This window comes from Phacochoerus africanus, chromosome 2 (genome assembly GCF_016906955.1).
Source record: "Phacochoerus africanus isolate WHEZ1 chromosome 2, ROS_Pafr_v1, whole genome shotgun sequence".
NCBI lineage: Eukaryota > Metazoa > Chordata > Mammalia > Artiodactyla > Suidae > Phacochoerus > Phacochoerus africanus.
In genome coordinates this window covers 29,754,082-29,781,136 of record NC_062545.1, presented here as the reverse complement: position 1 = coordinate 29,781,136, position 27,055 = coordinate 29,754,082, and the positions used below count along the sequence as shown (strand labels likewise).

Sequence of the window (27,055 nt, the reverse complement as noted above, 5' to 3'; positions counted from 1 at the left end):
TGAGAGAGGCCAGGGATTGAACCTGCATCCTCATGGATCCTAGTTGGGTTCATTTCCACTGAGCCTCAATGGGAACTCCCTGCTTTTCTGATAGAATTGCTCACACTGTCTTCTGATCCAGGCCTTTTTATGTCCAGCCGCCTTTTAAATGACTGTACTTTGTGCAGGTCCCTTATTCTCAAGGCATCATGAGATCCCAGAAATCGGAGAGGAAATTTTAACATACATCTTCATATTTCTAAATAGCCATCATAATAGACTGAGAACCAATATTAAAGTACAGGCTACAATGAGATCTAGGGACACTCTTTATAGGCTTCTGATGCCTGGTCTGGAAGCCTCCACAGCACCCAGAACTACCCAGCTCTGCCTGTTAACTGAGGAGAAAGAAACTCCTATCTTGTGTAAACCACCATTATTTTGGTCTTAGCTGAGCTTGCATTCTAACCAGCTGACCCATTAAACATTATCTTAAACAAGTTTAGCGATTTAAGTCAATGCATATTAACAGCTGCATTCTTATCATTATTTTCCTTCTCTTTTATCCCGAAGTTCAGCCTTATAAATGTACATGCCTGCTGTCCCAGGAGAACTTCAGAAAAAGAGAGACTGTCTCTATCTTGTATAAAAGGCAGCAGCCCTCTTAACAGCCTCATGCCATGGACAAAGATACACTGCTTTCATTCATTCCATTTCTAATATATCTTCAAGGAGAGGATTGAATTAACAATAATTAGCCTTTACTAATTAAGACCAGCACAGGACTGCCTATTCGTGTCTTGGTAAGCTCAGCAGACAAGAGATGTGTTCATTTGAGCAAGTCACTTTACTTCTTTGACGTGCAATGTCTTCACTGATAAAATCGGAATACTCTTTCTTCCCAGGCTTGTTGTGAAGTTAAAATGAAGTCCTCCAAAGTGTGTAAAAACTGCCAAGCATAGGGTTTGACGTAATAGATGTCAGTAAGTATTAGTTGACTCTGAAGCTTAAATTATAATTTTTAAAAAATTAGTGTAGAATAATATTTGAGGAATTCTAAAAGGTAAATCACAAACAGCTTCTAATAATTTTTTTCAAAATCGGATTGAGCTTCCTGAAAACGGGAACTCTAATACAATAATGTATTAAAAGATAGGTGGGTGACTGAGGATTTATTGCACTTTTCAAAGTTACCCAAAAACCAAAGAGGAGAGTAGGATGAGCTCAGGAGGAATCTTATCATAGGGAGGTTGGTCTTTGAAGTTTAAGGCTATGTCACATGTGTGCTCTGTCCTAACAGCTGCCAACCTGAGAGGTTCTCGGAATGAAAACAAAAAGGGCAGGGAGTTCCCTGGTGGTCTAGTGGTTAAGACTCAGTGTTTTCACTACTGTGGCCTAGATTCAATCTCTGGTCTGGTCTGGGAGCTGAGATTCTCACATCATGCAGCTGCACACTACAGCCAAAAAAAAAAAAAAAAAAAGGAAAAAAAAAAGGGGGGGAATTCTTTTCTTAGATTCTTAATTCCTTTCTTAGATTCTTTTCTTAGATTCTTAATTGATTCTCCATATTTCAGAAGATTGCCTCAAGGAAATTTATGCAAAAAGGAAATATTTTTAGTTTTATGATGAATATATGGGGGGGGGGACTGGCAAAAAAAAAAAAAATCAATGGGGGTGTTCCCATCATGGCGCAGTGGTTAATGAATCCGACTAGGAACCATGAGGTTGCGGGTTCAGTCCCTGGCCTCACTCAGTGGGTTAAGGATCCGGCATTGCTGTGAGCTGTGGTGCAGGTCACAGACGTGGCTCAGATCCCACATTGCTGTGGTTCTGGCGTAGGCTGGCGGCTATAGCTCTGAGTAGACCCCTAGCCTGGGAACCTACATATGCTGCAGGTGTGGCCCTGGAAAAGGCAAAAAAAAAAAAAGAAAGAAAGAAAGAAAGAAAAAAATCAATGGAACTATAAATAACCACCTGAAGTTTATCACATGAGCAAAGCTTATTGTATTTTTGATACAGAAAGATTCACAGATAAGTTTAAGTTGTTCCTTGGTACAAGCTAGCACTTATATCTTGCTCTTCTAATAGACTTTAAAGAGTTTCTGGGGAGTGTCCTTGTGGCGCAGAGGGCTAAGGATCTGGTGTTGCTGTAGCTGTTGTTGCAACTGTGGCTCGGGTTTGATCCCTGGGCCACAAACTTCCACATGCCATGGGTGCGGCCAAAAAAAGTAAAGAAAGAAAGAATTGCTCAAAATAATGATGTAGGAGCTCCCGCTGTGGTGCAATGGGATCAGGATCAGCAGCATCTTGGGAGCACTGGGACACGGGTTCATTCCCGGCCCAGCACAGTAGGTTAAAGATCCGGCATTGCCGCAGCTGTGGCTTAGGTCGAGACTGTAGCTCGGACATGATTCCTGGCCCAGGAGCTCCATATGCCACAGAGTGGCTGAAAATGAAAAAAAAAAAAAAAGAAAAGAAAAAAGAACAATGTAAAAAATGTGCTTGCTCGGGGAGGGATAAATTAGGAGCTTGAGATTAACACACATACATTACTCTATATAAAACAGATAACACAGGGAATGATACTCAATATTCTGTAATAACCTATATAGGAAAAGAATCTAAAAAAGAATGAATGTATGTATAATTGAATCGCCTTGCCATACACGTGAAATTAGCACATTGTAAAGCAACTATATTCCAGTAATGTTTTTAAAGAGGTGCTTACTCATATTTCATTAGCGTTATTTATGAGTGGCCACATAAGTACTGTTATTGACAGCATTTTTATGGCTCCTCCAAAATTTCTATGTTGAAACTCTAATCCCCAGTGTAAACCCTAAGCCCTGATCCCCGTCTCTAAATCCTCAAGATTTAGACATGGGTCCTTTGGGAGTAATTAGATCCTGAGGGTGAAGCCTCCCTGATGGAATTAGTGCCCTCATGAGAAGAGACACAAAAGACCTATTACTTCCTCTCTCTCTGTCTCTGCCTCACTCTCTTCCTCTCTCTCCCTTTGTCTTTCTCTCTCCTATACAGCAAAAAGTCTGCCAAGCCAGGAAGACGGCCCCACCAAGAATTGAATCTCCTGGGACCTCGAGTTTGAACTTCCCAGCTTCCGACTATGAGAAATAGATGCTTATTCTCTAAGTCATAGCAAACTAAACTGATTAAGACAAGTGTCTCACAGGTCCACACCCAAAATAACTGAATCCTGAAATAATGGTAGAAACCTATTTCCAAGAAACTGTTCAGTAAAGATATTTATCATTTTCAGTCTTGGAAGCAGGGTCAGGTTCCAGGAACAAGTCATCGAGATCGGAGACTGAGGGTATTGAAGCGTTTCCTCTATCTGGCCATGCACAGTCCCTTATGGGGAAATCTCTCTACCCATAGGGCCAAAGGAAGGGCCAGCTTCCAAGCATCCATGCCTTAGATCATGTGGTCCAATCTTACCGCAGCTGCTTAGACTACAGCAACCACTTAGGACTTGGCACAGCACAGAGCGATGCCGATCAGACTCCCCCTCTGGAATTTGAATGAATCACCATCTAGGGACTGATCTCACTTAGAGGTGGGAATAGAAACTGAAAGATGAGGAAGTGGAGTTGGAGGAGAAGCTGCATCAGCCAGGTACATGTCCAGTTAGTAATTAACTAAGGTTAAGCAGGCTGAACCAGCTGGTCGCTGACCAGAAAGGAGCAGACACAGGGAGCATAGCTCAATCCATTCAACTATAACCTCCTTGAAGACAGGGACAGTACCTGTCTTGTTCATTACTATTTCCCGAGCATTGCGCATAGTTCTGGGTATTAAAAAAAAAATGTTGCCACTCGGTACGTAGCATTTGAATGCACGGTTAACAGTGGCTCAGTAGAGCGAGCCCTCTCCAGAAACACGGTCCAGTGCCTGGCACCAGAAACATGCACATGTCCATGAGAGTCCTTCTCCTTCAATGTAGCCTATGCCTTTTTATTGTCCCTGAACCTCCATCACTTCCTTTTATTGGGCCAAATGTGTCTGCTCCTTGATCACTGTAAACAGAGGTTTCAACCTCAACTCTGTAAGAGAAGAACTAAGGAGCAAGAGAGGGAGAGGGATGGAGCCGAACGAGAAGGAGTGGAGGGTGGTAGCAAGACGACCCTTGACGTTGAAGAACATTATTTCCTAGTGAGATGTAAAAAAAAAGCTTCACATCTTCCCTACAGAGAGGTTTAGACTTTGGATGTGAGGGTAAAAGATTAAAGAACTGCAACAGCTTATTCTAGCAAACTCTAGAGAATTTGCTCAAGAGAAGTGATGAAATTTTGTCATTGGAATAGACTGACTGTCAAATAAAACAACCTTGTAACTACCTCCCTGTCAACTGTCTGCACTGCGTTCAACGGGAAGACCTTGACTTCCATCCTCCCGTTTAACAGACAGAGGAAAGTGCCCTGAGCGGTTACTCCAGGAGTCAAAGACACTTCAATAATACACCTTCCTTCCCATAGTCATTCCTTCTCCATTCCCTTCTTCTTCAGTATTTCTGCAATGCATCCACAACTGTGTCCTTAAAAAAAAATGTAAATATGGGTTTTTTTTTGTTTCCTTCTACCAGTGAAGAAACTCAGGAATGATGTGGAGGAAAATATTGTCCCAGTAAACTTTGCTTTCATAAAACAATATATTCTCTTGGGAAGAAAATACCTTTCAAAGTCTGACTCATTCCCAATCAATCAGTTGGTGCTAAAGTATCCTCATGTGACAGATAATGGGAAATTAATCCTTGGTTGAATACTAGCCCTGCACATTTCACAAAGCAAACATAAGCAAGCATAATCTCCTCGTGAGCAGAAACATCGGATGGCCAATATTATCTCCATCATGTTTCTAGTAGTTCCACATATGAGGTATTATAACAGTAGGGTGCTCTGACTGGTCAAAAGCAATGCAGAAACATTCATTGGGGGAGAGAGGGAAGGAATAAAAAATAAAATACTTACTTGGTCCTAGGCTGATTGAAAATGCGGCAACATAAACAAGCAAGCTGGCCAAGGACAGCCATTTCAAAAAAGCTGGGACGTCCTCAGGGTCTGTGACCACCTGGTATTCAGTTTGGCTTGGTCCAGCCTTTGGTAAGGATGCCGAGGTCATTTCTCTTCTCTTATCCATGTCGTTTCTTATGGGCATTACTGAGCTTCTGCCATGGGAAGTCATTCCTTTAAAGGATTCTCTAAGAGTGTCATTGCTGGCTGACAGGTTACCTGGTCCATAAAACACAGACTCATCCAGGGACTGGTTGATAGGACCATAGTTTCTGCAGATATTGGTGACATTCATGTGGATGTTGAGGTTCACGATGCCCATGGTCACCAAGGAAACTGCCATCACAGAGGAGCCAACACAGAGGAAGGTTTTGCTCCCCACGTGGTCTACAAGAAGGGTGGCAGGGATGGTGCCAATGACCTTGACCACCCCAACCCCCGTGGAGGCGAGGCTAGCTGCCTCATTGCTCTGGAAGCCAACAGACTTTAAAACAGTGGATGCATAAAATAATATGTTTGGCTGGCCCGTGATTTGTACAAAAAACACCAGTGTCAAGCCTATCATGATTCGAGTCCTCATGTTGTCCTTTGACCGGAAGAGATCCCAAAAACTGTACTGATATTCATCTTTCAGGGAAGATTTTATCGCCGTGAGCTCTTCCGTTGGATCGGAGACGGCCCTCAACTTTCCGAGAACCTTGCTAGCAGCTTCCTCCTGTCCCTTCATCACCAGAAACCGAGGACTTGGAGGAAGAAAGTACATGGCAATGGCTTGCAAAACTCCCAAGGGGATAACGAGACCGAACATGTACTTCCAGCCGTGGGAAATGTTGGCAAATGTGTAATTCGAAACATAGGCGAAAAGAATGCCAGTGACAATCATCAGCTCGTTCAGTGACACGAGAAGCCCTCGTCGGTGTTGGGGAGCAATCTCTGCGATGTAGACGCAGGTAGCGATGGAAGAGAGTGAAATGGAAACCCCTATGGCAATGCGTCCCACTATGAGAGCCGCATAAGACAAAGTGACGATCAAGACCAGGCTTCCAACTCCAAGCAGGCAGGAGGACAGGATGATGGCAGCCCTTCTTCCGTACCTGTCAATCACGACCCCTCCGACGAGAGAGGCCAGTAAGGCCCCGATGAGGAGGGAGCTCACCACCATCTCCTGCTCGTGGCAGGTCAGGGCCAACAAGGTTCTTATCTGCAGGAGAGCCCCAGAGATGAGCCCAAGTTCATATCCCACCAGGAAGCCACTGACAGCAGCCGTGACAGATGATAGGAGAGTAAACATGCCGCAACCTATGAGCAGAGTGGAGAAAAGGGTCAGGTCTGAATCATGTCTGATGGAGACGTAAGCTTGCCTGAGTGTCTTTTGCACAGCACTGAGTATAAGCACATACAATCGGAGTCAAATAGTACATTCGCCCAAACAATTAGATAAAAAGGAAAAATCCTTTTTCTTTCACTTTTGGGGAGGAGACAGGTGGAGACATTTAGAAAGTTATTTCCTGTTATTTGTGAGCTGGTGTTGGTTTTTGCTCGGAGCAGACAGATACGGGAGATGAGCAGATGACAGAGGAGGAGGACTGAACAAACAAGAATGCAGTTAATTCCTGCCTTGGCGTTGGGTCAGAAATTTGAGAGCCTGGCTTCTTGGGTCCCGCTGTCTAAGGCAAACCCTTGAGGGCAGGACAGAGAGGGAAGTGGCCTGCGGGTCCCTCCCTACGGTGTATCCTGGGGGAAAACGGAGCACAGCCTCCAGGGCCCTCCTGTCTCCTGGGCTGCAATGCACCACCACTGGCTTTTGCAGAAGCACTTGTGGATGTTGGGGAGGCTGGGATGTGAAGAGGGCCTTCACAGAGCCAGGATTGAGTTCAGAAAGAAAGAGGGAGAAGTGGGGGCAGGGCAGGGAGCCAACCGCACCCATCACTCACTCCGAGGAAGCAGGAAGGGGCCTGGGACCTGGGGGAAGAAGAACCAAAGCGACTGTATAGTGTTCCATTCTTTTAACATGAAAATCTGAGGGAAAAGAGCAAAATGTGAACATTCATTTTCAGTGGTAGGTAGGTGTGTGTGTTATATAATTGTAACTTGTCAAAACAGAAACAAAACAAAACAACGCCAAGGGAAGAGTATCACAGGCAGAGGAAGCATTAGTTGCCAAGACCTGAGCACAGCGTCAAGGGGTGTGGGGGGTGGCACAGCGTGACTTTGAGAAGGAGGTGGGACAGAGCAGCCCTGAATATGGGTAGGTACAGAGGACACACTTCATACAGGGCCTGGCAGGTCACAGTGACAACTTTTTTTTTTCTACTCTCTGTACAGAGGGTGGGTGCCCACTAACCAGTAAAAGGGAGGACACTTTGATTTTCTTGCTGCCGTCTAGTCTAGAGCCTAGTTCTTCAAGGGGCAGTTCTAGTAGCAGGTGGGGAGTTTGTCGCCTTCGTCTTGACAGGAGATGGTGCCAGCTTAGATTTGGGTGTGAGGAGTGGAACTGAAGACAAGCAGACAGATGCAAGAGTTCATTTGGAAGCAGAAACGATGACCCTTGTTCATGAATTGGCGTTGGAGGGTCAGGAAGTAGGTCAGAACCCAAGACGGCTCTCTGGTTTGAGCAGTCAGTTAGGAGAGTTTTATGATATTCAGTGCCCTGTATGCAAGGCTATGTACTACATAAAGCAACAGACTAACCTAGAGAGGAAGGGGAAGGGACCTGGCCGTGGGTAGGGGTAAAAGGAGAAGTGGAAATCGGCGTCTACGTTACGTAATATGGTTCTTTTTTTTTCTTTTTAGGGCCGTACCCATGGCATATGGAAATTCCCAGGCTAGGGGTCGAATCAGAGTTGCAGCTGCAGGCCTACACCATAGCCACAGCCACTCAGGATCCAAGCCACATCTGTGACCTACACCATAGCTCACGAGCCTCGGGATTGAACCTGCATCCTCATAGATACTAGTTGGGTTCTTAACCTGCTGATCCACAATGGGAACTCCATGTTACAGAATATTGGGTAGAGTTCCCTAAACAGCAGGTCCCCATTGACCACCCATTCCACATACAATTGTGTGCACATGCCTGCGGATATGTGCATGAGTATAACTGAATCACTTTGTTGTGCAACGGGGATTATCAAAGCATTATAAATCAACTATACTTCAATAAAACTTTAAAAAAAGAAAAAAAATCCACATTAGAATAAAATGTTTTTACTAGTTTTACCTGGAAGATGTTCAGGTAAAAATGTCACGTACGAGATTGAGTATACAGATTTGGAGCTTAGGAGGCAGGTCGAGGCTGGAGATACATATTTGGGATTGGGCAGGGTGTGTTTGGTATTTAAAGCCATGGGATGGGTAGTTCCTGTCATAGCGCAGCGGAATCGAACCTGCCTAGTATCCCTGAGTATGAGGGTTCGTCCCCTGGCCTTGCTCAGTGGGTTAAGGACCCGGCATTGCTGTGAGCTGTGGTGTAGGTTGCAGACATGGCTTGGATCTGGCATTGCTGTGGCTGGGGTATAGGCTGGGAGCTGTAGCTCCGATTTGATGCTTAGCCTGGGAACTTCCATATGCCGAGGGTGAGGCCCCCTCCCCAAAAAAGGAAAGCCATGGGATGCATGAGATCACTTAGGCAGATAGAATAGAGAGAGAAGAGAAGCAGGATGAGTCCAGGGACCTAGGAAACACCAGTATTTAGAGGAGGAGACCACAGGAAAGGAGATGCAGAAGCCGAATGAGATGTGTATGAAAAGGACTAGGAGTTCCCGTCGTGGCGCAGTGGTTAACGAATCCGACTAGGAACCATGAGGTTGCGGGTTCGGTCCCTGCCCTCGCTCAGTGGGTTAACGATCCGGCGTTGCCGTGAGCTGTGGTGTAGGTTGCAGATGCGGCTCAGATCCCGCGTTGCTGTGGCTCTGGCGTAGGCCGGCAGCTATGGCTCCGATTCGACCCCTAGCCCGGGAACCTCCATATGCCGCGGGAGCGGCCCAAGAAATGGCAAAAAGACAAAAAGACAAAAAAAAAAAAAGAAAGAAAAGGACTAGAAATGTGTGCTTGGATGCACAATTATCACAAGCTGAGATAAGACTGCTCAGCTGTGCCCCTGCAGGGGTAGGAGACGGGATTTAAAAACGCTGTTTTGCTTTGGTGAAAGGAGCAGGTCAAATGAAGGTGATCTGCAATCTCTTCCCACCACAAGCACCCAAGGTATTTTACATCTCTGGGATCCTGGTGGCATATGGGAAATGAGAGACTCAAAAAAAATTTCATTAAAAAAAGCATCAAATATGTAGATGGAGGAACAAATGCAAATGCAATAATCCACAATAAAATAATGCAATAATCCACAATAAAATATGAGCATTGCAAATGAAAAACATTAAACTGACATTAAGTCAGCAATTTATCCAGCTAGTCAGAAAAGAAATCTTTAACACTATATGGCAGCAGGCATTTCCCTAAGTACTGGGAGATGTCTATATACACATGCAGATCTCTCTCTATATATTCGCCACAATGAAACAAAACAAATATGGCTCTTTCCCCCCAAGAAACTTAACATTCTGGTGATGTCTCTATTTTCTATTATTTATTAGTTACAGTTTTAATTTTCACATGCAAAATGACTTTAAAGTACTCACATGCCCTCCATGTCCACATATTCTTTTTCCCCCAAATGATCTTAAAAATCCTCAACAACAAATTCTTCTACCACCAAGAGAACTGGATCAAATTCTCACGTGTGGAGAAGAATATTGCATTGCTGTGTATCTCTTCTTGCCGTCATTTGTTTCATTTACGCTTGATGTGTTGATTAGAGTGTGTGTTTGGCAAGTGGTCTCCAACATTCAGCTTGGAGAAATAAGTGACATGCTTGGGAGGTAGAATGAGGCACCCAGAAGGACATTTAGAGGGACACAAGGCAGCATGGGGATAACTGAGTTGAGGACGTGGGGGAAGAGAGGCCAGAGGAGTGTGAGTGGCAGAAGATGGTCTTTGCCACCTCATCCTTTTTCTTCCATTTCCTACTTTCCCCCTTTTGTTATATGGGAAATAGTGCTTCCCTACAAAAAAGAAAGACCCCTTGAGATACAAGGCTTCCTTCCTTTGATGCTTTATGATCCTGTCTTAGAGAAAGTCAAGGCCATGGGTTAAGGAGGAAAGGGAGTAAGGGGCAGTACAAGTCCCAAAGCCAGCTTCTTGGGGTCAGGGGGGAAATATGTCCTGACAGAAGAGAGGTCTAGCTTTGCCTTCTGCTTTCTGGACTTAGCTTCCAATGTCTAATTCTTTTATTCAGGGTTCATGAACACTGACAGACTGGGATGTGTGCAAAAGTTCTGGAAACCATCCCGGTGTGTCAAGGTCCCTCTTGAGATCCAAAAGCTAGCGCAGAGAATAATTCTTTTGAGATATAGTAAAATTGTCTTCATATGAGTTGATTTTCAAAATTCTTTTCCCAAAATTACACATTTTTAAAAAATTATATCACATCCTCTCCCTCTCTCTTTCGTTTATCTGCATAGGCATTTTGCCTTCAAAAGTTTAAAAAGTTGCACTATGGAGTTCCCACTGTGACACAGTGGGTTAAGGATCCAGAGTTGCTGCAGCTGTGGTGTAGGTTGCAGCTTCGGCTCACCTTCAATCCCTGGCCCAGGAATTTCCATATGCTTCCATGGGGAGAAGGAAGATAACAACATGGACTATGTGCTATAGAATTAAGTTCTTGAATATCTAAAGTTTATTTGAAGCATGTATCTTTCCCGTGCTTTAAGGGCTACTACTGCCCCAAACTAGCTTCTCCATTCATCTCATGACTGTTGCTTATTGTGTTGAGGTCCCATTATGGTCCTCAAGCCAGCCATGCGGGATTTAGAATTCTAATTCAATGTGGAAGGCGAGTCCCTAAGGCTTCTAAGATTGCATCCTGCGATACCTTGGGACTTCCTCCATGGGAAATTTTCCTGGTGCTACTTTGCCATAAAGAAAAAGAAATAAAGACATAAAGAGTGGAGTCAAGTGGAGTCTTTCTTCTGTGTCTATTTTTTGACCGATGATGATAGAAGCAAGATGTAATCTCATGGATGCCAGAACGTAGAGTCGACTTTCCTAAGAAACCTGACAGAGCGCAGGAGGAAAGAGAGAGGACGTTTGCCTAAAAACAAAGGGCAGAGTCTGGGGCAGCTGGGTGAACCAAGGAGAAGCAGCCAGCCCTGTGCTAAAGGAGAGATGAGAGTGAAGAATCATAATTAGAGCCTTTTCATAAAGAAAAACAAACATCCAGGGAGTTCCCTTTGCGGCTCAGCAGTAACTAACCCGACTGGTATCCATGAGGATGCAAATTCCATCTTGGGCCTTGATCAGTGGGTTAAGAATCAGCATTGCCCTCAGCTGTGGTGGGGTCACAGACACGACTCAGATCTAGCGTTGATGTGGCTGTGGTGTTAGGCTGGCAGCTGTAGCTCTGATTCGACCCCTAGCCTGGGAACTTCCATATGCCATGGGTGCAGACCTAAAAAGCAAAAAACAAAAAACAAACAAACAAACAAAAAAACCACAGGAAAAAACCAGTCCTGGAGTCAGTCTGCACTCAAGATTTGAGATGAAGTTTAGCATTCCAGGCCATTTTACTCCTGGCTTTGCTTCACAGGGGCCCTTCCTTTCCATCTCGGCATTCTCCAAAGGTGCCATAGGGAATTCTCAGTCTTTTGTGGACAGCACAGAAGGAGAAACTACCCGGAAAGTTGCATCTGGTGCCCACAGGCTGTTGGGTCATCCCTGCCCTCTGGGTCTTGCTGCTTTGTTAGGCCAGCAGGCTTCCTTTTGATGCAGCGAGGATTCCTTAATAAGACAATAGAGTAAAACTGTTCCCATTGAAAATGTGATCACAACCCAGAGGCTTTATGCAAATGAGCACTGAGACAAGGGCACACCCGCCTCACCCCCGCCCTGCCTCAGGCTAGGAGGCTGCAGTCGCTCCCACAACAATAGCTGCATTGTCTAAGGCTGGTGCTCCCACAACACTAACTGGCCTGCACAGGAAACACTCCTTTTTTCACAATATTTGAGTTTCTGCCACTCTCTTCTTTTGTTCTTCCTCATATGCCTGTTACACGGTGCGGGTACATAATGGACCCACAATAAACACTTGCCAGCCAACTGACTCCTACAATACACTGCAAGTGTGTGCACACACAGCTTGACCAAACTGCGAAGGCTTCACACACTTGAAAGACCCCCTCCTTCATATTTTGCTCAAGGAAAACTTGCAGTGGCCCCCAAATGGCCTTGCATTTGTGCTCTTCCCTCTCTCTGCGCCTTCTTCTTGAAGACATTTCATCCCGACCTATCATTCAAGAGTCATCTCAAGTGCCACCTCCTCCAGGATGGCCACCCTGCTTTGCCGCCTTCTGCTCCCCCACCCACAGACCCTCTGTGCTTCTGCATGTACAGAATGCATGTTTTCTGATCTTTGACGGCAATACTACTATCACTCATTTATTTACCTCTTTGTTCTCCTCTTACACGGGAAAACTTTGAAAGCAAGAACACTGCTTTCCCTATATCTGTGTTCTCACCTCTAGTCTTTGACACAAGGTCAGTACTCAATAAATGTTTGCTGAGCGAATGAATAAATGAATGAATGACATTGGTGCTGCAAATGCCCATCTTCATCCTCTTCCCCACAGTTGGTCAACAGGCTTAAGGTTAATACCTAGTATTACTTAGAGATTAACACCTGGGACTTTATATTTGCATAAATGCTTAGCATGTGAACACACAATATTAGCATTTCTATAGCACTTTCAGTACTGGTAGTAGTGAGTTAATATAGCACCTTTGCAGACACTCTCAAGTGTTTCATTGTCATATTTTATTTCATTTTATTTATTTTACTTTACTTCATTTTATTTATTTTATTATTTCATTTCATTTCATTTATGTTTTAATTTTAGGGCAGCACCTGCGGAATATGGAAGTTCCCAGGCTAGGGGTCAATTGGAGCTTCAGCTGCCAACCTACAGCAACTCTGGATCCAAGCCACATCTGTGACCTACACCACAGCTCACAGCAATGCCTGATCCTTAACCCACTGAGCAAGGCCAGGGATTGAACCCATGTCCTCATAGATACTAGTTGGGTTCTTAACCTGCTGAGCCACAACGGAAACTCCGTGTATTTATATTTTTTTTTTTGGTGCCAGCCAAATACACAGACTTGTTCACTAGCCACTCAGCCCCCATGTCCTGCAATCTCCTTTCTGGGGACTAGGTTTTCAGATCCCAACAACGGTCTTCAGGTGTCACTACTCCAGCTCTTAGGCACCACTGGCTTTTTTTTTTCCTTTCAGGGCCACACGTGTGTCATATGGAATTTCCCAGGGTAGGAGTTGAATTGGAACTGCAGCTGTGGGCCTACATCGCAGCCACAGCAACTAGGGATCTGAGCCACATCTGTGACCTAAGCCATAGCTTGGGGCAACGCTGGATCCTTAACTCACTGAGGAGGCCAGGGTTCAAACCCACATTCGTACAGCCACAATGGGAACTCCCACCACTGACTCTTTCTGCAAAATGCCTGCATTTTCCCAGACTTGTGCTTCTCTTCATGCTCTTCTCCCTCAAGGCACCTCTTTCCTTCACTGCTTAAGAAAACCTCATTCATCTTGGAAAATACAGCTCAAATATCCCTGCTTCTCCACAACCTTCCAGACTCTCTATTTGTGGTTAGAATCAATCTCTTCTCTCTCCTGCCTTTGTGTCCAGGGCCTCACAACATCCTGGATTAGTGTGTCTCCTGCCTTATTTTGGGAGCCCCTTGAGAGCAGGGGTATCTTTACTGTGGGGCCCTCTCGGGGCCTGATGCCAGAACTCAGCAGAGAGTACTGGATGCCCAGGAAGGAGAGGGCTGGATGAATCAGAAAACTTCCTTGCACCAAGGATGCGGTGTGTGGTGTTTCCAACAGCTGTCAAAGGTCCTGGATGCTGCCTCTTGCCTCTGGACCACGTGTGATGCTCCTTGTGATGGTAGATATTATTGGGCACTCGACTTTATGTAACCATTCTCCCCTCTTCCCCCGCCACCTCTCCCCTGCTACCCTGCACCCCAATCCTCTCTTTAACAGGCAATGAGACTCAGACCAACAGAAAACCTGGCCTCCCTCCACTTTCCATTGTTTGAACTTTCTCGGACAAAAGATAAGGGACTTTGCCTTCTCTCCTTTTGATATTTCCAAAACCTGAAACTAACCTGAAACTAACCTTCTCCAAATTCTCTTGACTGGGAAGGTGTAAAGAGGGGGTATCAGTTAAGCCCACATAAGAGTGCCCCCCACATTTTACTCTGTTAACTCTCCTTTTCTGCCCCATCACTTGTAGGACTTTCACTCTTTCTTTGCTTTCTTTCTTCTTTCCTTCAGTTAGAAATTTTTACCAGGACAAGTCTGAGTACTTGATTCTTCTAGATTTTTTTTTTTTTTCTTCCCTTACTGGTTGAGTTCTACCCAGAAAAGATGTCCTCTAGGAGATCCCATTGTGGCTCAGTGGGGTGATGAACCCGACTAGTATCCGTGAGGATGTGGGTTCGATCCCTGACCCTGCTCAGTGGGTTAAGGATTGGTGTTACCATGGGCTGCAGTGTTGGGCATAGATGTGGCTCAATCCGACATTGCTGTGGCTGTGGCGTAGGGTGGCAGCTGCAGCTCTGATTCAACCCCTAGCCTGGGAACTTCCTTTCACATGCCACAGAAGTGGCCCTAAAAAATAAAAAAATAAACATTAAAAAAAAAAAAAGAAAAGATGTCCTCTAGTATTTTGGTTTAATTTCCCCCTCTCCATTTGTTTTGGAATGATTATTGGTGTGTTAGTTTTTTATATTCATTTCCTCTCTCATCTCTATATTCTTGTCCTTATGCACATCGCAGAATAGTTACTCTTATTCTCCACATCACACATTTCAGATAATAATTCTGCTCTTACAGTTTTAGACTCTCAAACCGTACATGTCTCACAGAAGGACTATTTGCATCCTGATCTCAGCTAGTTTCATCCTCACCACAGTTCACTCTTATCACCAGGTATTCTGCATGGCTTTTTTCAGAGTCCATTAAAAAGAAAAATTATTACAGAGAACAGAAAGCAGATGCCATCCAAAATGTATTTGTTTCCTGTAAAGAGATTTTTTTTTTTTTTTTGGCTGTGCCCGTAGCCAACTCCCCAGGCCAGGTATCGAACCCATGCCACAGCAGCGACCTAAACTGCTGCAGTAACAATGCCAGATCCTTAACCCTCTGAGCCGCTAGAGAACTCCAAGAGAAATCTTAAAATGCATGCTTTGCCTTTGCATTTTAAATGTACTTGACAATAACCAGACTGTCACCTTCTCTTTACCTAGCCCCCAAATCAGTTATATGTTTGACTGCAAGAAACCAAAAACTTGGAAAACAAGAGCATTTACTCTTTAATTCGTGAGCCGACCAAGCTGAGTTAAGTGTCTCTGAGGATTCACACTCTATCCATCCTTCTGTTCCTGCCTCCTCAGAGGACTGGCTTTGGTTCCCAGCTTGTCACCATGTGCAAGGTGGCTGTCACAGCTCCAGGCATTCGATGCTTTCACAACCAGCCTCAAAGGCAGGAGACAATGGAAGAAGGCCTAGGGCAAGTGTTTATTCCCCAGACGACTCTCTCCTTCTATCACAGAGGCAACTTTCCAGAAGCACCTTGGGAAATGATTGGATTGGGAACACACTACCCCAAGGCACCTTGGCATAGTGAATATTTTAAGTTGAAGGAATGTGAGAAAAGGCCCCACCCAGGAAGTTCCCTCCAGCCTTTCTGCTGCCCTGTCCCCCTAAAGCAGGCAGGTCATAACAAACACCCCCACGTGCGAGGGGAGGCGCTGTCTGCTCTGCCCAGAGGAAAGCAACATCCTTATCTCGGAAGACAAAGGGACACCAAGAAGAATTTGAACAGTCTTGTTAAGTTTCCCCCTAGTTTATCACACTCACCTCAGACTTTTTTTTTTTTTTTTTGTCTCTTTAGGGCTGCACTTGCAGCATATGGAGGTTCCCAGTTCAAATCAGAGCTGTAGCCGCTGGCTTACACCAGAGCCACAGCAATACCAAATCCGAGCGGCATCTGCGACCTCCACCATGGCTCCTTAACCCACTGATCGAGGCCAGGGATCAAACCCCAGGCCTCATGGATGCTAGTCGGGTTCATTAACCACTGAGCCACAAGGGGAACTTGACCGCAGACTTCTCAACTTATCACATTTTACATGCCTGTACACACTCTTCATCAAATCTAGCACAAATCTTCAAGCTTAGCCATTTCTTCAGGTCTTTATTTCCTTATGGAGGTTTCCATGTCACAGAATACTTAAATAAATACGGATGCTTTTTTGGTCATCTGTCTTTGTCAGTTAATTTTCAGACTCATCCACAGACCCTAAAAAGGTTGAGGAAAACTCTTTTCCTCCCTCACAAAGACCTACCCTAACGTCTCATTGACCACCAGAACCAGTGAGTTCCATCGTTAGACTTGGCTGCAAGAGATAACTGAGAAGTGAGTATGGAAATCTTCTAGCTCCCCAGACAGGAAAGGCAAAAAAATCAGAAAGGAGTTGGAACAGCTATTGGGTTTCCAGTGCCTGACACACCTTATTCTAGCCTCCCAGTTGCAGTTGGAAGCTCTTTTCATTAGACCTGGAGGAGCAGTCGACGTGCACAGCTGGCCAAATTTCTGATGTCTGGAAGTTATTTTTTGGTGTGGCCCCATTGGACTGAAAAAGGAATTTTTTTTTTTTGCTTCCACTTTTTGGTTCCCTGACTGTGAACAAGTGATGTCATTCCTGCATTGTTTAAAGCAGTCTGTAGTTTTTTTGCTTGTCAAAAACAGTACATGCCAAAATGCAACTTCTAGAAGTTGGTTCTAGAATGTACCATTCCAGTGGCCCATCTGTGCTTTGCCTCTTCTTAACACTGATTTCATATTCTAGAGTGCAACAAGTCACTCTCTTTCCTGTCTAGCCCAGAGTTGCTAAGATCTTGGAAACTATAATCCCTAAGAGATAGAGAGGAGTCATAGTGACAGGATAGGGTGGGAAGAATTGGATTACTGAGTAAAAGCTTCTGACCCTCCAAAAAAGTAGCTCTGAGGGGTGTGTGCATCCCTAATGAGAGAATTTCTTTTTTTTTTTTAACATGTGTTTATATACATCTATATACACACACATTAAATATATATTAAATGTATATATTAAAATACAGTTGATTTACAGTGCTGTGCCAACTTCTGCTGTATAGCAAAGTGACCCAGTTATATATACCCTAATGAGAGACTGTCCACCAATCAAAGGATGACATAGCTGGAGCTATTTTTGTTTAAATATTAAAATAAGGGTGATTCCAAAGAGCTAGTGCATTTAGAGCCATGCAGTTGGGGTTTTCTAAGACTCCCTAATTCTGTCACCATTATCATTGCCTTCAGAAATTTTAACAAAATGTTTTTTCTTTTTATGGCCACACTTGTAGCATCTAGATGTTCCTGGGCTAGGAGTGGAATCAGAGCTTCAGTGGCATGCCTAAGCCACAGCTACAGCAAGGCCAGATCTGAGCCTCATCTACGACCTACACCATAGCTTGTAGCAAAGCCCAATCCTTAACCCACTGAGTGAGGCCAGGGTTCAACCCACGTCCTTATGGATACTAGTCTGATTCTTAACCTACTGAGCCACAATGGGAACTCCAGGAAGTAAAATTTTGAAACAGTTTCTTACTGATAGCAAAGGAAGTGAAATGATACCTTGTTTCTAGCATAACAACTATGACTTTTCATAAATTCTTAAAGTCCTTTGTTTCTGGCAATACCTACATAATTGGGCTTACATGAAAAATTCTCCCTGTGATCTTGTCTTGAGCTTTCCACGGTGTTTTTTGTTGTTGTTGTTGTTGTTTTGTTTTGTTTTTTTTCCCCAATAGAAATGAACCATTCATTAGCTTTGGGATGTTTTCTCTGATATAAATTGATTCTAATTACATTTTCCCCCCTATTCTTAAAAAGCCTTGCACCTCTGAGGCTGAGATGCCATTTCTAAATGAGCATTGCATGTGACTTCTGATTCCAGCTTCCACAAAGCGTGGAAACAAGTGCATGCAGGAGCAGCGCATTTAAACAATAAATAGTAACAATAAAATGATATGAACATAGCTAACAGCCCTAGAGCCTGACAGTGCCAGGCAGATCTGAGTCATGAATGTTTTTGAGAAACAATTACTTCCAAGAGAAGCACAATTTAACAATTTCAAGGTAAATAACACTTGATTTACTTAAGGAAAAAAAATACTCCTATAAGTCAAACAAAGGACTGCATTTTTCTCTCTGGTATTTTGGAAGAACAGTATCAAGTGAGTCATTGTTCAAAAAGAATGAAAGCTCTGAAAATGAGAAAATGTGATAAATTATTTTTAGTCTTATTACCTCTATCTAAATTGTATAGAAAAATTAGTATGTCCTCGAGACATGGCCATTTAGCAAATGCATGAATAGATGTGCTATGACACGGGAAGAGAAGTAATAGCAAAGAGCCAAACAAACAAACACACAAAACCACCTCAAAATAGGAAAAAACAGATGTGATTTTATGATTTACTATAAAGGGAATATATCTGGTTTGGTGTTTCAGCTGGGAAATACTTAGAGGGAATTTCAGGTTCTTGCCTCTAACTGAGATTGGGTACTTTTTGAGGAAAGATGGGAAGGGCAGTTATCCTCATTGGTATTTGATCCATAGCCCCTTGGGAAGAAGCTCATTCCAACTTTTCCCCTTTCTCACCACCATGACTTGGTGTACTGTTACGTGGCTTTCATCGCCTGTTTCATTCACTAGCTCGTCCTCTTGGGGAAGACTGTTCATGAGAAAAAAATTGAATTAGGGAGTCCCAACTCCATTCAGTTTAAGAATTGAAGAAAACCCTGCCACGGAGGTTCCTGTCACAGCTCAGTGGGTTGAGAACCCAACTGGTATCCAGGAGGATGTGGATTCTATCCCTGGTCTCACTCAGTGGGTCAAAGGATCTGGCACTGCCGTGAGCGGTGGTGTAGGTGGCAGATGCAGCTCGGATCTGACATTGCTGTGGCTGTGACATAGGCAGGCAGCTGCAGCTTCAATTTGACCCCTAGCCTGGGAATTTCCACATACCAGGTGCAGCTCCAAAAAGAAAAAAAAAAAATGCAGAAAACCAGTTCTTGCTCAGGTAGTCTGAATAAATAGCTGCTTTAAATTCTTAAAAACCGAAGCTAATGCCACACCAATGGAGGCCTGTTTGGAGCTCACAGAACTTTTTGAACTCTAAGGATAAATAGTATTTCAGTTCCATCTGGTGAGAAGATGCTACCTATAAAACTAGATTCAAGAACTAACTATTCTTTTTTTTTTTTTTTGGCAGCACACACAGCATATATAAGTACCCTGGCCAAGGACTGAAACTTTGACACAGTAGTAGCAACAACGCTAGATCCTTAACCTGCTGAGCTGCCAGGGGATTCCAAGATCTCACTCTTCTTGACTGAAAAGTATCATCCCACACATCTACAGCAGTTAAAAGCTGCACTTTAAAGTGGGCTGATTCAACTCTGATACATACTTGTCAAGTGGAGTTTTCCACAGGCAGCTCCGGGATGGACTCATTGCATTTCCAGTTCTGTTTTCACCTAGCTATTACGAGGTCTAGACCACTCAAAAGTACCCCCTTGAGAATACATAAAGAACATACCTGAGGGCCCACAGGTCCTATCAGCTGCCACCAGTCTTGTTGCCATGAATGCCACCACCTCAGGTCTTGCTGGTAATCTCACCAGCCAGAGGAGTAATGTTGCAAGTATTTAGCGACTGGACAGAGGCACTGACCTATCAGAGCACTTGGCTACAAAACCTGTTCGGGCATGCTGGTGTTTGCTGGCTAATTTCAGGCCCTCAGGGTCAGCGGTGGCTCCTTTGGCCTTCGCCTTATTTGTCAGGCTCTCACCGATGCATTTTTGCTACTGCTGCAGCCGCCTGGATAAATTTGTTTGTGCAAAAGCCCTCCCTAGATGACGTGATCTTAGAAGGGGAAAGAGCCTTGCTATGTAAGCCAAACACCACCTAGAGATGGTGGAGAAACAGCCCGCTCCATGTTTGTTTGGGGCCTTCTCCCTTCTTAGGTCCCAGAAAAGCCATTTGTCCAAGCCCCAATGTCACAAAATGCCTCAAACTTAGACTCTTGATATGCCTTTCCAGAGATAGATAAGCTGATTGAAGAACAAGGGGAGATGGTTATCATTAAATCTGGTCTTATTTCCAGACAAAAAAGTCTAAAATCCTTTACAAATTCAAATATCTATAAATTCCTCTGTCATTTCCTTGAGAACATCAATCTTCACACCGTTTTTTTGTTTGTTTGTTTTGTTTTGTGTTTTTGCCGTTGTAATTGACCTTCATTTGTTAAGTACACATTTTTTTTTTTTTGTCTTTTTAGCTATTTCTTGGGCCGCTCCCGCGGCATATGGAGGTTCCCAGGCTAGGGGTTGAATCGGAGCTGTAGCCACCGGCCTATGCCAGAGCCACAGCAACGCAGGATCCGAGCCGCGTCTGCAACCTACACCACAGCTCACGGCAATGCCGGATCGTTAACCCACTGAGCAAGGGCAGGGACTGAACCCACAACCTCATGGTTCCTAGTCGGATTCGCTAACCACTGCGCCACGACGGGAACTCCTAAGTACACATGTTTTTACAAACACAGTTTTTGTCAAGGGTCTTCTCACTTTCTTTTGATACTTACATACTGTTTATATTTTGTTAAAATTTTTTTCTCTGCTTTTTCTGTTGAAGTATAGTGGATTTACAATATCATATTAGTTTCAGATGTCGCTTTTTAGTGATTGGAAAGCCTGGGAAATGGGAATGGCCAAGGCCTGGGTCTTCCCACAATGACTGCTCGGTTGGTCTCACAGCTAAAGCTCTGGTGTCAGGTCAAGCCAGTCCCCTGACCTTCTCTCCCCTGGTGAGAAGTTTGTCCCCCAAAGTCTCCTCAGTCTGTCTTACAAGTACATTTCCCCTTGGTCTGCCTGAGAAAGTCTGAGAAGGCCAGGGCTGGAGTTCCTGCCTCCAGAAAGGAGGTTGCTAAACACAGGGTCTGAGTGGCTAATGAACAAGTCTCTGTATGTGGCTGGTTTCTGTCATGACTCAGGAGGTTAAGAACCTAACTAGTATCCATGAGGATACAGGTTCAATCCCTGACCTTGCTCAGTGAGTGAAGGATCCAGCACTGCTCTGAGCTATGGTGTGGGTCGCAGATGAGGCTCGGATCTGGCATTGCTGTGGCTGTGGCATAGGCCTGCAGCTGCAACTCTGATTCAACACCCCCCCCCCCCCGGGAACTTCCATATGCCACTGGTAGGGCCCTAAAAAGAAAAAAAAAAAAAAAAAAAGAAGGCCAGGCCTGACTGAATTCAAGAGGGCCCAGTTTAGCCCAAACCTGAGAGCCCAAGGCTCATAGTAGGAGCACAGTAATATACCCTAACCTCAAAAGCAGCCTGCCTAACCAAAGTAGTGATGGGCTCCCAACCCAGGAGCCGGCTCCAGGCCACAAAGGACGGGAAGGGAGCAAGGAAGAAGCCAGGTGGAAGGTCCTTCTTTTTCCACCTCCCGTCCTTCCACTAAAGCGGCACCATGTTTGCCTGTTCTAGGTACTGACCACTGACAGGTTTCCAGGAGAATGGAAGAAGCCCCTCTCCCTTGGAATGTGGCCCTTCGAGTTGGACAGCAAGAAACAATGTCCTACGGGAAACAACTGCCTGCAAAGATTAACCACCTGTAAAGATTAACTGCCCTCTGTACGTCAATTCCTGTTTCGGCACAACCTGGTCATGAGACGCCAACCCCAACAACCTTCCCACGTGGTGTAATTTGGCCCTTCCCCCCCATAACTACCCCCATCACAATCACGAGGTGTGGGACTCGACCCCCTCCCCCAAATTGTATAACCTTCCTGTCATTGTCCTCACCACAAGTTCCCCCCTTGGACCCTATATAAAACTAACTTCTCCAAGTCGGGGCTGATGCTATCTTGAGCTCAGCCCATCTCTCTCAGATGCCTCAGCAAATTTCTTGCTATACCGATTTGGCCTCGAGTTCCTCCTTCAGCAAGCCTAGCAAGCACCTACTCAGCTTCCACTCACAAAAAGGAGTTCACATCTTTCAATGCATTTGAGAAGAACTGCCTTAGGGTATTCTCCTGATAGCCTAAGTATGCATTTCTTTTTTCTTTTTTGCTTTTTTTTTGGCCACTCCTGTGGCATATGAACGTTTCCAGGTTAGGGGTTGAATCGGAGCTGCCACTGCGGGCCTACGCCACAGCCACAGCCACAGCCACATCAGATCAGAGCTGCCTCTGCAACCTATGACGCAGCTTGCGGCAATGCTGGATCCTTACCCCGGTGAGTGAGGCCAGGGATCGAACTGCATCCTCACGGATATTAGTCGGATTCTTAATCCACTGAGCCACATTGGGAACTTGCCAGGTGTGAATTTCTTAATTGCCAGACTGTGGCATTTTGGGTTTAGCAGGGTCTTAGAGGGGATATAGTGCAGCCCTTTCAGCTGGGTCAGTGAGTCCATTTCCAGTGATCTGTGTGCTGGTGTATTTGGCAGCTGGATCTACAGTGCAGAGAACCTGCACTCATACAATGAATATTGTTCTTGGCATCTGACCTCTTGAAGAGACATGAGAGGAAAAAGCAGCTCTGGTGGGGGTAATGAGGGGCTTAAGGAAGCCCTGCTCCTAGCCAGTTGTTTGAACCATGAATTAGAAGGGCCTGGAAGGGAGTTCCTATCATGGCTTAGCGCTAACAAACCGGATTAGTATCCATGAGGATGAGGGTTTGATCCCTGGCCTCCCTCAGTGGGTTGGGGATCTGGCATTGCTATGAGCTGCGGCGTAGGTTGCAGGCGAGCCTCGAATCTGGCATTGCTGTGGCTGTGGCATAGGCTGGCAGCTGAAGCTCCGATTCGACCCCTAGTCTGGGAACTTCCATAGGCCGAGGGTGTGGCCCTAAAAAGATTTTTAAAAAAGAGAAGAAGAAGAAGACCCTGGGAAACCCAGCTCCTGAGATGGAAGAGCCGCCTGGCCAGAGATCACAAGAGTCAGCTTTGATCTGTCACTGCGTGAGCCTGAGCCAAACACATCTTCTGGACTTCTTGTGTGAAGGTGTCCCAGCTGCTCCTGTTTCTCACCTCACCTCTCTGTTGTTGGTGCTAGGTACCAGGAGTTCTGAACTCAACCCTGCCCTGTAAAGGCAGTTATAATGTGTTTGTGAACACTGAAAGGTAGACTAAAAATGTATCCACTTTGAGTTATAACTTCTTGAAAATAAATCTGAATTCATTAGCTCCTAGCCATTGGATTTACAAAGCATTCCTTCCCGTTTAGAGGGTTGGCTGAGGAGGAGGGCCAGCACTTTTCATGACACACAACAGCATCAAGGGGGTGCAATTACAGAGCTTAGGGGTTTTGTTTTGTTTCATTTTTCAGTATCTCAAAGGACATAATTACCTTTTCCTGGGTTGTATAATTCATTCCTCTTTGTACTTAAGTTTTTTCATCTAGGAATCTAGAACAATTTGCTACTTTCAAATGCAGGAGTAGTAGGATAATTGTTAAGCATATTTTACATACTTGGAATTTCCTGGATGCAACTATGGAAGTTTAAAATATAAAAAACTTGGTAGGAATATTTGTCGAATATTTCATTAAACCTCCAGCAACTTTGTAAGTGAGACTAAAACAAAATCCCAAGAGGAGAGGTGAAGTAACGTGTCAAAACAATGGAGCAAGTCTGAACTATGCGTTCATTATAATTTGTCTGTATAATTGTGTTTGGGTGTCAAGAATGTTTAAGACAATTTGGGAAAGTTTATGAACGTAATAAGAAAACATTTGTATTTGTCTAAATATATACTACATGTAGCCTATATCAAAGCCGTATTCACTTAGGATTTAAGAAAAGGATTTGGGTTACCTCGTCTACGTAATAAAAGTTAATTAAAAAATTAAAAATTTGGATTTCTCTTGTGACACCATGGGTCAGGGATCCAGTGTTGTCACTGCAGTGGCTCTAGTCACTGCTGCGGTGCCCATTCGATCCCTGGCCTGGGAACTTCCAAATGCCACAGGTGTGGCCATAAAAATAAAAATGACATGTAAAAGAAAATTATGGTATTTATTCATTTATTTCCAACAACATAAACAGTTGCACTTTAAATTGAATTTCGTGTGTATATTCAAACTGTACAAGCACACATACATCTTCCCTTCCTTTGGGATCTTTGTGAACTTGGGCAATTTAACCTATGAAGAGTATTGTACTTTCAAAGCCATATCAAGACTGCATAGTCCATTTGTAATTGTTATTGTCGAGGCCTCTACAGGATAAAGTTTCTTTCATCTTCTTTGTGATATTTATCATTGACTATATAGTTACCCCCCATTTTTTTTCTTTTTAGGGCTGCCCCTGCAGCATATGGAAGTTCCCAAGCTAGGGGTTGATTCGGAGCTGCATCCATTGGCCTACACCACAGCCACCGCGACGCCAGATCTGAGCTGCCTCTGCAAACTATGCCACTGCTTATGGCAGCACCGGAATCTTAACCCTCTGAGCGAGGCCAGAGATGGGACCTGCATCCTCAGGGATATAGTCGGATTTTTAACCCACTGAGCCACAACAGGAACTCCCTAACCCATTTGTTGATATCACCATCTCAGCTCGCCCTACAACTCAATTTTGTCGGAATTCAGAGAGAAGAACTTGGCCGCTCTTTCTCTTTACTTCCAGTGCCAGTTGCCTTTGTCTGCTCTTAGACTTAGGAACCAAAGATCGCACTTAGAGAGAAGGGCAAAGAAGAGAGGCCTGGGCCCACAGAAAGGTGACCCTAGATATTGATTCTTGACTAGAAGGTCGGAAGCGGAGGCAGGCTGAGTGGGGGGGAGGAGAGGAGGGGCAGCTCGTGCCTCTCTGACAGGGGTCGTGGAGTCAATTCCAAGATCAGACAAACCCACGATGCAAACATAAATATACAGATCCATCCCAAGGTGAAAGGTAAATCCCTTTTGTATCGTTTAGTGTTTTGGACCATTCATGAAATTCCAATATATGGCCTGGGACAGTATTACTGATTACAGGGAGCAGAGCTGAGGGAAGCAGTGGGAAGGAGACCTTATTTGTGTTTGATTTCATTTCGTGTTATGATGAGTTTCTATTGCTTTGATTACAAACGAACCGACTAGGGAGAGGCGACTAAAAGTGTGCCAGGTGTCTATGAAAATTGTAAATGTGGAAGCCAAGAAAGGCACTGGATTTAACAAAGAGAACAAATGAATTAAAACTTTTCCAAATTTGACCTCTGGAAGGAAAAGTATGACATAAACCTCAATCCGAAAGTCCAGTTTTAAAGAAAGCAGGCACAAGGAAGCAGAGATTTTAGGCTGTAAATAATGCTCACATTCATTACAAACAGATGCTGGGAACTTAAAAAGAAAGTTGTGTTTGATGATTATGTAACTAATAATTTTATGAAGCCTCCTTAAAATGTTTTTTTTAAAAATGGTGGTTGTAAAGCCCAGTTGTTATGGATTATCTGTTTGGGACAATAACTGGAAAAGTGTGTGTATGTGTACATGGGTGCGTTTGCACGTGTAATTCTCTTGCCAAGCAATTTCCCCAAATGAAAAAGATTTATACATCATGTGGTCAAAACGGAGGTTGAGACCCGGCGGATGAGTAGCGAGACTTCAATCTTCACGTTAGAGCTCCTTGTCATTCCTCCCACCAGATCCTGTCCCCTCTTCTTCAGGCACCTAGCAAGCTCACGTGTACACACACACACGCACACACACGCATACACACACACACACACACACAGTGAGACACGCATCCAGCTGGCTCCTCTCGCGGTTCCCCGCGCCTGGCTGCCTCCCTTTACCTCTCGCCCAGGGAGGATGCCGGCCGCCGCTGGCTCTGTCGCTGCCATCAGTCTCGGCTGCTCGCCCCTTCGGTTTCAGCAGACTGGGGCCCTCTGCGTTTTCAACAGGTACCATGGTCACGTAGAAGTTACAGCCGTTCCCTCGGCACCAAACCACCCCGACTTCCCCCACTGACAGAAGCCGTCACTTTCCCCATGGTCGCATGCTAAAGAAAGGTGAAAGGAAAAAAAAAAAAAAAAAAAAACTTCGGGCAAAGCCAATGTGATTTGTGACCAACTTTGTTTCTATTTCCGAAAGCTTTGCCCTTTTCGGTGACACAGGCTGTTGCTATTCCAAGCAGCCTATCACAGGCAGTGGGCGGGCCGAACCTCAGAGGATTGTTTTTGCCTTCAGATGCAGAGTTGGGAGCCGAGGGTTTCCAGGCTTGGGAACTGGCAGCGTTTGGCCACTAGCTGGGGGGGGTGTAGTTAGCTCTTGTATTCCTGCACCTTTGAAAAGAGGCAGAGAAAAGAAACAGGCAGATGCAAACGGCAGGCCCAGTGCGAGGGCCCAGGAGACTCCCAGATGGTGTTAGTTAATCTTGCAGAGGCAGGAACAGTTTCTGCAAAGACATTCCAGAAGGGAGAGTGTGTCACATTTTCAGCCAAGAGTGTTATGCCCAGAGAGTCGTGGCACGTCTGACACTTCGCAGCTTCAACAAAGCACGAAACATCATCTTTGTTTCAACCTGATTTTGCCCTAGGTGAATGCCTCGTTCACTCTCTCTCTCCAAGACCTGTCAAACAAATCAAGGCCTGAGACGGAGAGGATGGAAACTCAGAACGTACAGATTGTTGGGACTTTTTTGTACCCTGGTGTTACAGCAAAGTAATCCAGTTTATTTATGCATAGTTGTCTTTAAGGGAGGAACTATCCCGGAGTCTTCTGTTGCTTGTGTGATAGCCTTCTAGTAGGAGGAGGAGGGTATGTCCAACTCAGAGAGACCAGACTAAATGAGTCTTTGTGTGGGTGTGGCATCATCCCATCGTCATCCAAT

General features: G+C 44.7%; 1 protein-coding gene across 3 annotated transcripts in view; it reads right to left on the bottom strand.

Annotated features, from left to right (window-relative positions):
- SLC2A12 (solute carrier family 2 member 12) overlaps window positions 1-26,266 on the bottom strand; it is a 63,910-nt gene extending 37,644 nt beyond the window's left edge. The window contains exons 1-2 of one of the 3 annotated variants that reach the window (XM_047758336.1): window positions 26,019-26,266; window positions 4,965-6,305 (exon numbers count right to left, since the gene is read on the bottom strand). In XM_047758336.1, the coding sequence (XP_047614292.1) occupies window positions 4,965-6,305; window positions 26,019-26,133 (1,456 nt within the window). In that variant the 5' untranslated portion in view covers window positions 26,134-26,266. Of the gene's footprint in view, window positions 1-4,964; window positions 6,306-19,773; window positions 19,835-26,018 lie in introns of those variants that run through there. The other 2 variants (XM_047758320.1, XM_047758329.1) reach the window with 2 other exon arrangements.
- Between the last annotated feature and the right edge of the window lie 789 nt (window positions 26,267-27,055).